Source organism: Carettochelys insculpta, chromosome 17, assembly GCF_033958435.1.
Source record: "Carettochelys insculpta isolate YL-2023 chromosome 17, ASM3395843v1, whole genome shotgun sequence".
Taxonomy (NCBI): domain Eukaryota; kingdom Metazoa; phylum Chordata; order Testudines; family Carettochelyidae; genus Carettochelys; species Carettochelys insculpta.
The window spans coordinates 13,423,951-13,438,475 of NC_134153.1; the positions used below are offsets into that span (position 1 = coordinate 13,423,951).

Consider the following 14,525-nt stretch of genomic DNA (forward strand, 5'->3'; position numbering starts at 1 on the left):
GTCACTTTCTGTAACATATAAGTATTCTCTGATATTAGTGATGGATACGTCTTTGTGAGGTTTGGGAAAAAAAGACACCCTTTGATTAATACATATGGGGGTGAAATTTAATCTCTGAAAACAGATATCAGTGTCATATTTTCAGAGTTGTGCTGAAAATAGCTATCTACTTAGTTTTGATATTTGCTGTTTGATGCTCCGAATTCTGTACCCATACCAGTTCAGTCCTTATTTATACTGCAATCTCACCCTAACACTATCATTGGTAGTAGAGAATTTTTGTTTGGTTTATTAGATCAGTGAGGGCATCTCTGGGTGAAATGTTGACCTTTATTAAAACTAATGTGGTAATAAATGAAGGGTGAGAACAGAAGTGAAGGTGAATTAGCCTTATTAAATGCAAGTGTTTGAAACCTATGAAGATTGTGGTATTCGAGAGCTTGGAGAGCATCAATTCCAGCGTAGAAGTAATTTTTTAAATCTACCGGCAATTCCAAATTTGAATATGAATAGAGAGATATATAATGACTATAAAGAAGTGTTGTGCGATTGGTAACATCCCATTTGGAGGGATTTTAGTTGTAGGCATTTCAACTATTGGGAAGGTATTTTAATCTTATTAAACAATAATACTTTTATATAATATAAAGCTTTACTTCTTCAGAGTATTTCGCACAAATCAGTTAATCTTCACAGTGTCCTAATGAAGTAGATTGAGTATTATTCTTCACAATTTATAGAGCTGGAAACCAAGAAGCAATTAAATTCTTTCGGGCTCACTTTGAAGTATGTTGCAGAAGTTCCACTGATTTCACCTGGAGCAGGACAGGGTCCAGTGTGTCTTCCCCCATCCTCCATTCCAGTGATGGAATCTGTCAGAGTTAGGGAATCCTAGATCACAATCTATTAGGTTACACATGCATCAATTTAAAATTGAAGCATAACGTAGTATACCTTATCAATAAATGCAGCAAATAACTGACCACTCAATATGTTTATCATGTTGTCTCAAGAGCTGCTTAATTTTATATGTGCAACAGTAACATTTAGCATTTCTTGATCTTTGAAAGACTGAACATAAGCCTAGCCATAGTGGGTCAGACCAAAGGTCCATCTAGCATGATGTCCTGTTTTCCAGCAGTGGCCAATGGCAGGTGTCCCATAGGGAGTGAACAAAACAGGTAATCGTCAAGTAATCCTCCAATGTCAACTATTTGCAGCTTCTAACAAACGAGCTAGGGACACCATTCCTACCCATCCTTGCTAATAGCCATTGATGGACCTAAGCACCATAAATTTATCTAGTTCTTTTTTGAACCATGTCAAAGTCCTGGTCTTCACAATGTCCTCTGGCAAGGAGTTCCATAGGTTGACTATGCATTGTGTGAAGAACTACTTCCTGTCACTGATTCATTTCATTTGGTTACCCCCTGTTCTTGCATTATGAGACCGAGTATATAACTTTTTCCTTATTCACTTTTTCTACCCTAGTCATGATTTTATAGACCTTTATCATATCCCCCTTTAGTTTTCTCTTTTCTAAGGTGCAAAGTCCTGTTTTTTTTAATCTCTTCTTATGGCAGCTGCTCCACACCCCTAATCATTTTTATTTCCCTTTCTGAACTTTTTCCAGTGCCAAAATATCTTTTTTTTTGAGATGAGGTAACCACATCTGTATGCAGCATTGAAGATGTGGGTGCACCATGGATTTATATAGAGGCACTAAGATATTCTCTGTCTTCTTATTTCTCCCTTTTTGATGATTCCTAACATTCTGTTTGCTTTTTTGGCACATTAAGTGGATGTTTTCAGCAATCTATCCACAAGACTCCAAGATCTCTCTCTGGATTGATAACAACTAATTTAGTCCCCAACATTTTTTACACGTTTTGAACTATGTTTTCCAATATGCATTACTTTCTATTTATCAACATTAAAATTAATCTGTCATTTTGTTGCTGAGTCACCTCGTTTTGTGAGACCCTTTTGAGAATCTTCACAGTCTGCTTTGGACATAACTATCTTGAGCAGTTTTGTATAAAATAGGTTTAAAACTTGAGAGGCATCATTTGAGATATAGTAAGGAGTTCTGGGGCAAACAATAGAAACACTGTAATTATGACCACAGTCATGACATAGATTATATTACATGTGTGGGTCCCATGCATAATTCTTAGTAAAATGGTTTCAACAGGTGCAGAAATTGAAATTCTAAGGACAGAGTAGAAGGTATAGTTGAATAGAGGTAATCTTTAATACACCTTATGCATCTAAATTTGCTGTTCAAGTTTATTTCTCTAAAAAGTAAAGTCAGAAATATTTTATCCAGTGCATCAAATTATACCTATTATTTACATGTGGTGTATAATGTTTACAGAATTAGAAGCCAGTGACAACAGGTGGGGCGAAGGACAAATACTGTCAGAGTATTGTGAGGATTCTCAAATCACAAGATAATCACACTTGCATGGAGATGTTTATAACTTACGTATCTGCAGAGGAAAGCTCCCAAATGTGTCCTCACACTAGGGGAAAATTACTAGTATTTATTACAGAAATTATGATCCAGCCTGTATTGCGTGCCAGAAAATAAATGAAAAATAAGGTGGTGGAGGTAATATCTCTTATTGGATCAACTTCTGTTGGTGAGTCAAGAAGTTGATCCAGTAAAAGATAATACCTCACCCACCTGCTCTCTGTAGTGTGCTGGGACAGACATGGCTACAAGGATACTGCATGCAATAGTGGAAATGAATGGTAACTTTTCCACTGTGTTGTTGTATTAGCTACTGTTTATATGATTTATTTAAAATTATCCAAATTTGTGTTTCAAACCCTCTGCATTCAAAAAGTGCTAAGCTTTAAAAAAATCACAAGATTAATTTTATGATCATGAGGTTTATTTAAAAAATTAATCATGGGTTTTAGTTGCCTTCTGGGTTTGAACCTTTACATTTTCTAAGCTTTTCTCCCCTATAATAAGGGCTAGAAACTTTTTTTTTCAGTGAAAGATGAGTCCCTCAGGTATCTAATTGCATGGGTTGAGGAGCTACAGCTTCAACAGTTACACCACGTAATGCTGAATAGTAACAGGGAGGTAGCTGTGTTAGTCTGTACTCTAACAAAACAAAATAGTAGTCATGTAGCACTTTAAAGACTAACAAAATGATTTTATAGGTGATGAACTTTCATGGGACAGTCCCACTTCTTCAGATCTGTCTCAAGAAAGCTCATCATCTAAGAAATCATTTTGTTTGTCTTTAAAGTGCTACATGACTGCTGTTTTGTCTTGTCACATAATACATGCTTCAGGATGTATTTGTAAGATTTTTTTTTTTCCCCTCCCCAGTAGCTGCTTTTTTGGCTTGGGTTCTAGAGCCAAATCATCAATATTTTTGTAGAAGTGGAATATGCACTCACATTAAAGTTCTTATTTCCTATATGATCAAAACAGTCTGCCAGGTTCTTGTGAGATGTATCCTTAAAATGTCAACACTTGGTTAAAATTTAAACAAACGTTATTTTTTTCCAAGACAAAATCAAGCTTTTAATTATGAAATGTGTTTGAAAGCACTATAAAACCTAACATTAATATGAATATCTTTATGGGTTAAAGAAAAATGAGAAGTATTTTTGTTTGAATCTAAACATTCACTTACAGGGTGTGGGATGTAACTCTGTAGTACTGAGCATGAGAATCTGAAAGTGAAACTGACTAGTCTTCTTTCCTGAAACTGAAGGGCAAATGTAAGCAAACAGCAGAAACTGTGAAAAGTAAGATGATTTTTATAATTTTTAATAACCTAAGGTGGTATTAGTAATAGGTAAAGACAAGTTTCTTGAATAGGATTTTTAATGTTCCAGTATTGACTGAATAGCCTTCAGGAACACATACAAATATTGAGACCTTTAAGGAAGCCCTTTTTCCAAAAAATAAAATAAACCATAAAAAGCTTATAGAAATTAATTCTGGATCTAATTATGAAATCACATTTTTTGTCAAATTGCTATCTCTAAAAGGTGATTATGTAACTTGGGTGTGTCTACACAACAGCACTTTTTGCTGGCATAGCTACTCCAGCGAAGCCCCCTAGTGGATATTCAAGGTGTGTCAGCAAAAGCAGTTCTCAGGGTATAGTTACACAACCTCCCTGTGTGACACTGGGTTCAAACACATTCTTCTGTTGTTACCTTTGAGTATACACCTGCGATTTTGCTGACATGGTTATGTTGATTGGGTGTGCATACCCTTCCTCCTGTCACTTCCAGAGTTAGGGCATATTAAGCCTCAAGAAAGAACTTTACTTATATGGTGGAGTTTTGTGTTTTCCAAATATAGACCAGGTAGTGCCGAGACTTTCAAACCCATCAACAGGTGTTAGATACTATTATTATCTCTCATTAGTTGCAGTGGGAAATAGATGTCTGGGTGGCTTTGGAAATTTCAACCTATATTAAATATATATTGCATATGTAATACATACATATTACATACAAATTGTGGCTCTCTTGCTGTCACTGTTAAAATTCCCATTTACTTCAATCAGACTGACTTCCCTTCAGGATTCATCTCTAAAAACTTAGTTGTTGAAGTCAGTGCAGGTCTGACCACTGACCTTGGTTAAGTGAAGAGTTCTATCTATCTGAGCAGTTCTAAGGACTGTGCTGGTAGGTGGCTCTGCGATGTAGAATATTTCTAAAAGGGATACAGTCTGTGAGTTGTATTTAATGCTGTTGATTTCTTTTCTTGATGATGAGTTTTTTGTTTTGTTTGTTTTTTAAAGTTGGGTTTGAAGACTATGGACCAGACTGTGATAGCATGAGGATAACTGCATTTTTGGACATTCCAGGGCAGGACAACTTGACTCCACTGGCTCGTTTGGAAAAATATGCTTTTAGTGAGAACATATTTAATCGGTAAGGACATGACAATTAGATTGATATTCTTAAAGACAAAGCTAGAAATTTCTACATTGTGATTTTACTCCCCTGAGTTTTGTATTCTGAATATTAATGTGGATTTTAAATTAAGAATAAAATATTATATTATCATACCTCTTGTGCATTTTTAAATATTTGTTTAGTAGTTTTTATTGCACTAGAAACAGGATCATTGTTGTACGTTATTTTTACAAGAGCACAGTTTTCAGTTTTGTTTGCAGTAACATAGCATCTAAATCCCACAGTTCTATACTTGATTTGGGATGTAGCTCATTTTTAAGCCTGGAGATTTATTAAGAAGTTTAGCCATCATTTTAAGATGCTCATTCAGTAAAGACAAAAGCAAAGTACTGCACTTAAGAAGGAACAATCAAATTTGAAATGGGGAATAATTGCTGGAAAGGATGTAGGGTTAATAGTGGACCACAAAGTGAATGTGAGCCAACAATATGATGCATTTGCAAAAACTGGCTAATACCATTCTGGAGTGTATGTACGATCATATGAAGTAATTGTTTTGCTGTACTTGGCACTGGAGGCCTCAGCTCGAGTATTGTATCCAGTTTTGGGTGTCACACTATGGCTACGTCTACACGTGCCCCAAACTTCGAAATGGCCATGCAAATGGCCATTTCGAAGTTTACTAATGAAGCGCTGACATGCATATTCAGCGCTTCATTAGCATGCGGGCGGCAGCGGCGCTTCGAAATTGACGAGCCTTGCCGCCGCGCGGCGCGTCCAGACGGGGCTCCTTTTCGAAAGCACGCCACCTACTTCGAAGTCCCCTTATTCCCGTGAGCTCATGGGAATAAGGGGACTTCGAAGAAGGTGGCGTCCTTTCGAAAAGGAGCCCCGTCTGGACGCGCCGCGCGGCGGCAAGGCTCGTCAATTTTGAAGCGCCACTGCCGCCCGCATGCTAATGAAGCGCTGAATATGCATTTCAGCGCTTCATTAGTAAACTTCGAAATGGCCATTTGCATGGCCATTTCGAAGTTTGGGGCACGTGTAGACACAGCCTTGAAGAAAGATGTGCTCAAATTGGAGAGATTTCAGAAGAGTTAAAAGATTTAGAAAACTTGACATCTAAGGAAAGGCTAAAGCAAACTGGGTACATCTAAAGCCGGGGTGGGGAACCTTTATCGGGTCGGGGCCACTGACCTGTAGATAAATTAATAGGGGGCCACAGAAGTGAGAAGCAAAAAACAGAACAAAACACGTCACTGATGTGCTCCCGACTGTATCGTGACCAGGGCTGTGGTGGGCAGGAGGGGGGATGTAGGAGAGGGTGGGGGTCTGGGTGGGAGGGGATGCAGCAGCAGGCTGGGGGGTGTGGGTCAAGGTGAGAGGAAGGATGCAGGAGGTGTCTGGAAAGGAGAGGTTAGGGTAAAGTATGGGGTCTGGGAGGGAAGAATCAGGATGGGGGTGGGAGTGAGGGTCTGGATGGAAGGGGGGCCATAGGAGCTGTCTGGAGGGATGGGGTATGGGTGGTGGAGGGTGCACTTACTTTTGTGGCACCCCTAAATACATGTGGCTCTGTGCTCCCTCCCCTCTGTTACCAGTCACCACCCCCTGCTGCTCTGATTGGTCTCCCGGCAATGGAGCCCATAGCCACCTCCTGCCTTTTCCCCTCCCCAACCCCAGTGGAGTCCATGGTCTGGATCCAGACCACTGCGTGCCATGAGACTTGGGCCTCCACACTGTCCATCGCACCACAGGCTGGATACCATAGAGGGGAGCCACAAGCTTTGAGGTCCAGATCCAGACAAGCTGTGGGCTGCCTGGGGGTTCCCTTCCCACTCTTTTAAAGAAGACTGAAGAAATACCTGATAAGTTTCCAGTTTTGATAAGGGCTACGGTAAGGAGCATGATGGTCAGTTATTCTCCCTGTTCATTAAAGGTAGTTAGATGTTAGGAAAAACGTTCCAACTATAGGGTTGTTAAGTGCTGAAATGAATTTCCAGGGGAAGTTATGGGCTCCTCATCAGAGATTTTTAAGAAGAGTTTAGACAAGGCTTGTCAGAGAGGGTCTATAAATAATGGCCCTGCCTCAGTGCGTGGGACTGGATGAGATGACCTTTTAAGATTCCTTTCAGTGTTGCATTTTTATAATGTTCTTCCCTTCCCTTCTCACCTCCTCCCTGCCCTGAAAGCTGTCAGCAGGATTCTAAAATGTACATTTATTGTGTCCCTTCACAGACAGATTATTGCCAGAGGTCTGCTTGATGTCTTTCGAGATTTCAGTAGTAATGAAGAAGATTTCTTGACAGTAATGGAGATAGTGGTCAGACTGTCCGAAGATGCAGGTTTGAGATTCAATTTCTTTTTTTTAAACTCCTTATTCAGTATTTGACTTTCCTGCCACTACTTGGTTTGGCTTGACAAATACTGCCTAAGGATTTGTTGAGCTGGAGGGACAGATCTATGTACCTTGAACACATTGCGACCTGCTTTTTAATTCAGCTTTTCACTGTCTCCTTGTGAATGTGATTTATGCTGTCTTTGGAGTGGTATGACATATGTTAGTGACTGACAGACAAACTGTTGCCAGAAGCAACATCACGCAACTCTTCAGCAGCCAGGGTTATCAATGAACTCTTCTCTTCTCTTAGTTTAGAAATATCCTTATTGTGGAATATATGTTTGATCCATCTGACTTTTCTGAGGAGAATGGAGAAGGAACGTGAGTGTGTTTAAAGCACAGAGAAGATGATGCAAAACACACTTGATTAAAGCATGTTATGAATCTTGTGTGACACCTATAGAGTTTGAGTATTTCACAGTGGTTAATGCATTTATCCCATAACATCCCAGAGGTAAAAACATGCTGTTTATCACCATCTTGAACATGGAGAACTAAGACCTAGAGAAGCTAAGTGATTTGGCCAAAGTTACAGAAGAAGTCTTGGGAACAGCTGGAACTTGAACCAAGATTTCCCAAGTTGTAATCCAGTGTTTTAGCCCCTAGACGATTGTTCTCTGGAAGTGGTTAACTGCCATGAAGATTGGAATACTAGATTTGTGGTTTTTGCATATTGTTCTATTGACTCTCTTAAAGTCCACTCCTGACTTAAAATAAGAAGGCAAAGTCTGTAAATAGAAAATGTATAAACTAAAACACTTGAACCAAAAATTTCAAATTTGGTGCCTAGTTAGTCACCAGAGCTACTGAGGGAGTTTAGGTCCCAGATCCCATTAAAATCTGGTGGGTGTTAGTTGCTTGACTCCCTTAGATTCCTTTGAAAATCATGTCCTTAAATCTATATTCCATCATTTAAATTAGCACCCAAGATTGAAAAAAAAATTCTCCTTACATTTCTATGCTTAAGAGTAGCGATGGTAAAAATATGCATGCCCAACCACATTTTGATCATACTGTGTATATTATTGTGGGCAAGTCAACATGAATCAAAGAATTTTGCATTTAAATTTCCTGATGTTGAGGGGAAGTTTACCTTTGGAAATGTAACACTGCATTACTGTATTGTTTTTGATTACACGTAATTTATATACATTTAATATGACAACTTCTGTATAGGATTGTTTTCTTTGTTTTATAGTGTGCTGACTTGACATTTGACATGATTTTACATTTTCTTTTTCTGCTTGTTTCTTTTAAACATGTCTGTCTCTCAAAAATAATAAGAAAATGTTGATTGCAATGAAGATCATGTCGAGGGAGAAATAGCTTTTAAAATACACATCTTTATCTTGTCAGTGATTATGCGATTAATAGGGAGACAAAGTTTAGCTATTAATTAGTGATTGATTACTTTCTCTGTCACTCTGTGAAGAGACTAAAAATGTTGCATGTCAAAGGTCAGAAAGTAAAGCACATGCTCCCTATCTCTGTGCTGTTTGCTGTTGTGGATGCTGGTGCTAAAATGCAGAAAACGTCTAAGTACTCTTCTACACACCAGTTGTGTAGTGACTTTTTTATGGTGCTTTGCAGGTGATATGTGACACTTGTTTTTATTATTAAATTGTAACTGAGAACGTACAGGATGCTTTTCAAAGAATGCAAAAAAAAATCCAATGAATCTTACTAAAAGGAAAACTGTGAAAATGAGCGTGTTCCTTTTCTTTTTGATTGTTAGTTATTTCCTCATGCATTGGCTCATAGGAAAATGAAGTACTGGCATACAAAACTGTAAGAAAGTTTAATTATAATGCACAAAAAGTCCAGCTTCTCCAGGAAGATAGCAATCTGTGTATTTGAAAGTATGGCTTTAAGTCTCTCTGGCTGATGAGAGATTATGTTTGAGACTGAATTCTCAGTTTAGCTTTATGCCCAGGTAATCTAAATGGTGATACTTCAAAAAAGAGGATTATTTTTATTTTATTTTTTTTTTATTGCTCTTCATACTTTTCCAAAAAGAAATGGTATATATTGAATGTATCTGGTTCTAACTTTAAACATACTAAAGCTGTTTTGATTTTCTCTGTGCTGTCAGAGCCTACTGTGCGGACCGAACTGATGGAACAAATACCTCCCATTGCAGTTTTTCTGCAAGAAAATCGACCAAACTTCCCAAAAGCATTTTCTGACTACTTAATGCCCATTTTAGTGAGATACCTCACAGACCCTAACAACCAGGTAGGAAATCTCAGACTGTAAAAGTCAAATACTTAATTCAGACTGGCATGTGGACCTTTCACAATAGATATATTTTAATATCTATTAGTAATAATATGTAGATCTTAAATAGCACTTTGTAGAGCTGAAAAACACTCTAGAAAGGATGTAGTACCATTTTACAGATGGAGAAACTGTAGCATGAAGACAAGAATTACTTTCCCAAGGTTATCCTGCAGGTCAGTGAGAGTCAGGAATAGAATCCAAGTTTCCCTAGGCTGCGTCTACACTATGAGACAAATTTGAATGTATTAATATCGATTTTGTAATTCTGGAATTTGTAAGTTAGAATTTGATCATCCTCACCTCCCATATGCTCCTTACAGAGTAGACTTATTGCTGTCACACTCAATTGGCAAACATCGACTGTTGCAGTAGTGCATTGTGGGAACCTATCCCACAGTTTCCTCATGCCTGTAGCATTCTGGGTATGCTTGCTGGTCTTTGACGTCATCTTCCCATGTTTTATTTTCCTCATTCTGCTCCCTTGGTAAGCAAATATCCATTTTTCCTGCTGAAAGGAAGGAAAAGTAGGGCATCCACAGAGATGGCAAAAATGTTTACAGAAAAGTCTTTCTTCTGTAGCTGAATGCTCAACTGGCTATCCACCGAGCGTCCCCCCTCCCATGATTGCATCTGATCCCTGAGCATGGGAAAGACCCACACTCTGTGGCGCCTGGGGGGAAGGGAAGAGGGTTTGCACAGAAGTGTAAACCACTGAGAAGAAGTTTCTGAGCATATTGTGCAAACACCACCCTCACAACAGCCTTGTTGCCATGTAGTGCGGCAGGGCAGCAGCTGGAACCAGGCAGTGCAGAAAAAGAAAAAGGAAAAAAAAAAACAGGGGTAGAGACAGAGCCAGGAACTGCCTGCAGGTGCTATTTGTAATGGGTAGATGTGTTCACAGCACTTATTGCAAAGAAAGACATTTTTCAGGCTCTCTTACAAACATGAGCACACAGCCAAAGGCTTATTGTTCCTGCTTTGAAATTCATAGTCTTCCTGTTACCTAATTGCGGAGCATCTGTAGAGCAGCAGCCAGTGCTGAGTAGTAAGAGGCATTGTGGGTTACATACGGGACACCTCTGGAGGCTAATAAATTTGATTTTTAAGACGTGATGCTTCCACACTGGCCTTTAATTGAACTTTTGAATTTAAGGTTGACACTATACCCATCAAGTAATGGCGATATTGTTATCTTGATATGAGTGGTCCCAAAATCAAGCTAATGGTATTTAAAGTGAAGACAGTCACATGGTAATATCGAGCTAACTGCCTTAAATTTGAATTTATCTCATACTATAGTTGTGGCCCAAGTCCCAGTCCAGTGCTCCAGCTAGTAGGCTAGTACCCAAAGTTGGGTTAAAAGCGCTCTAATTTTTATGTTTTTGGCTAAGAAAAAGTTTTAATAAAACTAAAATAATTTTTTTTTACTGTTTTCTTGACATTTTACCCTCTCGTCTAGAAGAATAGATATTGACTTCACTTTTATAGTTCTCATAAAATCTTGCATTGGCGGTGTTTTTTTAATCTTATTTTCTGTATTACTAGGTTAGAAAAGCAAGTCAGGAAGCACTGCTGATACTGCTAGAACAAGATCTCATTGCTCAAAATGATATTGAAAATAAGGTGTGCCCAATTCTGTTGGACCTCTCTGCTCCAGACAGTGACGATGAGTACAAAGTGGAAGCAGTGAATGTAAGTGGCAGAGGAAGAAAAATTTTATTTTAAAATTGTATCCCCCGTTTAGACACTTTTAAACTGGTGTATAAATTTGTCAGCGGAAAACTCTGGGAGATGGACCTTATGGTCAAACTTTTAAATTGCTAATTAAGTAAACTACTTAACAGAGAGGTTTGCTTTAGTTTTGCCTTTACTTTCACTTACCTGTTTCTCAGTTGTCCAGAGAAGGTCTCTCAGCTTGTCTCCCAACCCCTTTCTAGAACCTCAGTATGCATGTCTTCATATGAGTTATAAAAACATCCCCCCGAAAACCAACCAACCAGACACAAACCAAAACTAGTGAATGGGAATTACATTAACTTGAATTCTGGAATTTGCTGTCTTCCAGCCTTGGCCAATGGTGTAAAACTTTTCTAGATCGAGGAATATGAATTGATTAAGGTCCTCTTTTGTAAACCTTGGACTAGAATTAAAGTTTGAAATAATGGCCAGGAGGAACCTTAAAAGTATGATTTCCATGTTGTATCTCTGTTTTATTGGCCAGTATTTTGAGACACTAGAAACGAATCCTCTGTAAGCTTGGAATATCAGCTTCAAATGTGGTAAGCCATTTGGGCTTGTACCTATGGGGTCTTTAGTAACTTGTAGTATCAGGCCTTTTGAGGCCCCAAACTTGTATTTATTGTCATCAGTGTGAGTTGTGCCATGACCTTGAATGGAAGCAGGTTTGGGTTCTTAAACACTAATTTTTCTTTCTCATAAGGAATTTTGAGTAGCTCGTAAGAGTTCAGCAGATAAAGTTGAAGGGGTGAAGAAAGCGAGATGTTAATGAGAAGAACAGTGTCACAAAAAGAGGTTTTTTTGGTCTGCCAAAGATAGAAGCAGTTTTGTAAACCAATTTTAATAACATTTCAACTAGAAAGTTTTCTGAGCTCTGTACAAGAGATCAGACAGAAGAAAATTTTGAGCCCTGCATCAGTGAAGTGTTTGAGGAATCCTTTGGACTTCCCTGCTTTTGAGACTGTTATTTTTAGTGACTCTTCTTGGAAAAGTGTTTGTACGTGTGTGTGTGCTTGTAAATGTTGTTGTACCCCCCCTTGTATAGCTTTCAGTCATACAGTTAGTCAGACTCTCCAAATCTTATTTTCTAAGTCATTGTCAAGACTAGGTATCATTAAGGTACGAACAAACAATTATAATTTGAAACCCTGTGAGGCTACATCTACACTACAAACTAGGGAAGTGGCCATTGCGGCAGTTGTGGGCCCCTCCCCCCCCATTGTTTTATGGACATATCCTGTAATATGAGACTGTCAAAAGGCACAGCTTCAAAATCACCTATATAAAAATATAGCTGACTTAACCGTCCATTTAAGGAAATTAATAGTAATCTGTCACAGAGGAATATTTTTTTCTGTATATAAATTTCTTGGTATGTAAAACTGTAAGAAGAATGTTATGAATTTGTGCCCTTTCCTCCGAATGCAACATCAGTTAATTTAAAATCCTAGAGCACTGCTGAAATCAGCTTTTGTTACTCACTTCCTTTTTTGTGCATGAACACCATGTTAACTAGAAGCGCAGTTAAGTTCGTAGGGAAAAATCAGTATTCCTTTATTTGAAACAATCAGAATCATTTTATATTTTCAAGGTGTTAAAAATTTTCTAGAAACTGAGAACAAATAAAATACTTGGCAGAATCCCTTAAGTTGTTACAAAGGTCATTATTTCCCACTATGATCTCTTTCTGACATCTTCAGATTTTTATCCTGGTTCTACCTATGGTTCTTGTTAACTTTAATAGAGAGTACAAATACCGATTAAAGTCTTTGGTCTCAAGCATCTTGATGAAGACACAGATTCTATTAATTTAGAAGAAATCAGACTTAGCTTCAGAAGAGACCTGACACTTGGCCTCTAAAATAGCTTTACCAGCTAAATTCCTCTTCTCTGTTTGGGAGTTGATTATTATTCAGGGAGACTTCCAGCATGGCATCTGAATACCAGATGTCTTTTTGAAGGATGACAATTCCATTTAAAATAGGATTGCACTATATTCTTCCATAGTTCCCAAGTTGATTTTGTGGAGGTAGAAATTACATATTTTTTTGAAAATATTAAAATAAAATGTTGACAAATATTCCATCAACAATATTTGTGTTAATATGTGATTCCTGGCTCTATGAGACACTAACCTAATCAATGGAAAGATACCTGGAAGCCAGTAAGCCCTCTCTCTTTCTCTCTAATCACAAATACTCGACTGAAATATGCTAATGAAAAGATGACTGAAAGTTTACATGGCTAAAGTAATTAAATCCTATTGGTAACATGGTTTGTGGTGATCTTTGAAACTGACAGCTTGAATTGATCAGATTTTAAAATGAAGTTTATAAATTAATAGCTAACTGAATTTGTATTCCATTGAGTTGTTCGCTAGCTAATGTATATAACCATGTAATCATAATTATTGTTACCATTGTCTTTCCTGTACCTACTGTGTCCTGTGGTGGACAAATTCACTTGTATTTTGTCTTCTGTTAGGCCCTTATGCTACTAAGTTAAATTTAAACACAAACTTTAAACTTTGAGCAGACCTATTGAAGCTAAGGAAACTACTTTCATTCCTGAAGTTAAGCATGTTTTAACAGTGTTTTCAGAATTGTGGTTTTGAACAGCACTTACCACAATGGAGAATCAATCATTGTACAGGCCTCCATCACTACTGTCACAAATATTTATGTGTAATCCACACTATGATACAGTTTGAGAACTCTTGGATTAAACCAAATATAAATGGTTGATTTCTAGAAATCATCCTCTTCAATGGAAAAAAAAAGAAATCTCAGTCCTCTAATACAGTAATGTATCACATTGGCACAACCATGTAATAATGTGGTGTCAATTAATTTTGTTGTTTAGTAATTTCTGGCAAGTGGGTTCCTAAACAAGTGCATGAAAATATTCAAGTAACCAAAAGGAAAATTAAAAATAGGATGTAAATTTAAATCATATAATTGTTGTATTGTTACATCGTAGTTTGCTTTTTGCTTTCAAAACAGTTGTTTTTAAAAAGAAAACTTGACCTAAGTGCTTGGTGACTATCACATGAATGTTCCCCCCCCACTTCTGTGTTATAGATAATTTGTAAAATGGCTTCTATGTTGAGCAAAACTACTGTTGAACATATGCTACTTCCCCGTTTTTGTGAGCTGTGCAGTGATGGGAAGCTGTTCCAAGTCCGTAAGGTTAGCATGACTTGTTTCAA

At 37.8% G+C, this 14,525-nt stretch overlaps 1 protein-coding gene across 6 annotated transcripts in view; it reads left to right on the forward strand.

Moving 5' to 3' along the window:
- The window catches only part of LOC142022339 (serine/threonine-protein phosphatase 4 regulatory subunit 1-like), a 44,559-nt gene that overhangs the window by 5,534 nt on the left and 24,500 nt on the right, over positions 1 to 14,525 (forward strand). For 3 of the 6 annotated variants that reach the window (XM_075012084.1, XM_075012082.1, XM_075012083.1), the window contains 5 exons: positions 4,785 to 4,917; positions 7,138 to 7,244; positions 9,393 to 9,535; positions 11,126 to 11,272; positions 14,398 to 14,505. In XM_075012084.1, the coding sequence (XP_074868185.1) occupies positions 4,820 to 4,917; positions 7,138 to 7,244; positions 9,393 to 9,535; positions 11,126 to 11,272; positions 14,398 to 14,505 (603 nt within the window). In that variant the 5' untranslated portion in view covers positions 4,785 to 4,819. Of the gene's footprint in view, positions 1 to 3,661; positions 3,775 to 4,784; positions 4,918 to 7,137; positions 7,245 to 9,392; positions 9,536 to 11,125; positions 11,273 to 14,397; positions 14,506 to 14,525 lie in introns of all 6 variants that reach the window. The other 3 variants (XM_075012086.1, XM_075012087.1, XM_075012085.1) reach the window with 2 other exon arrangements.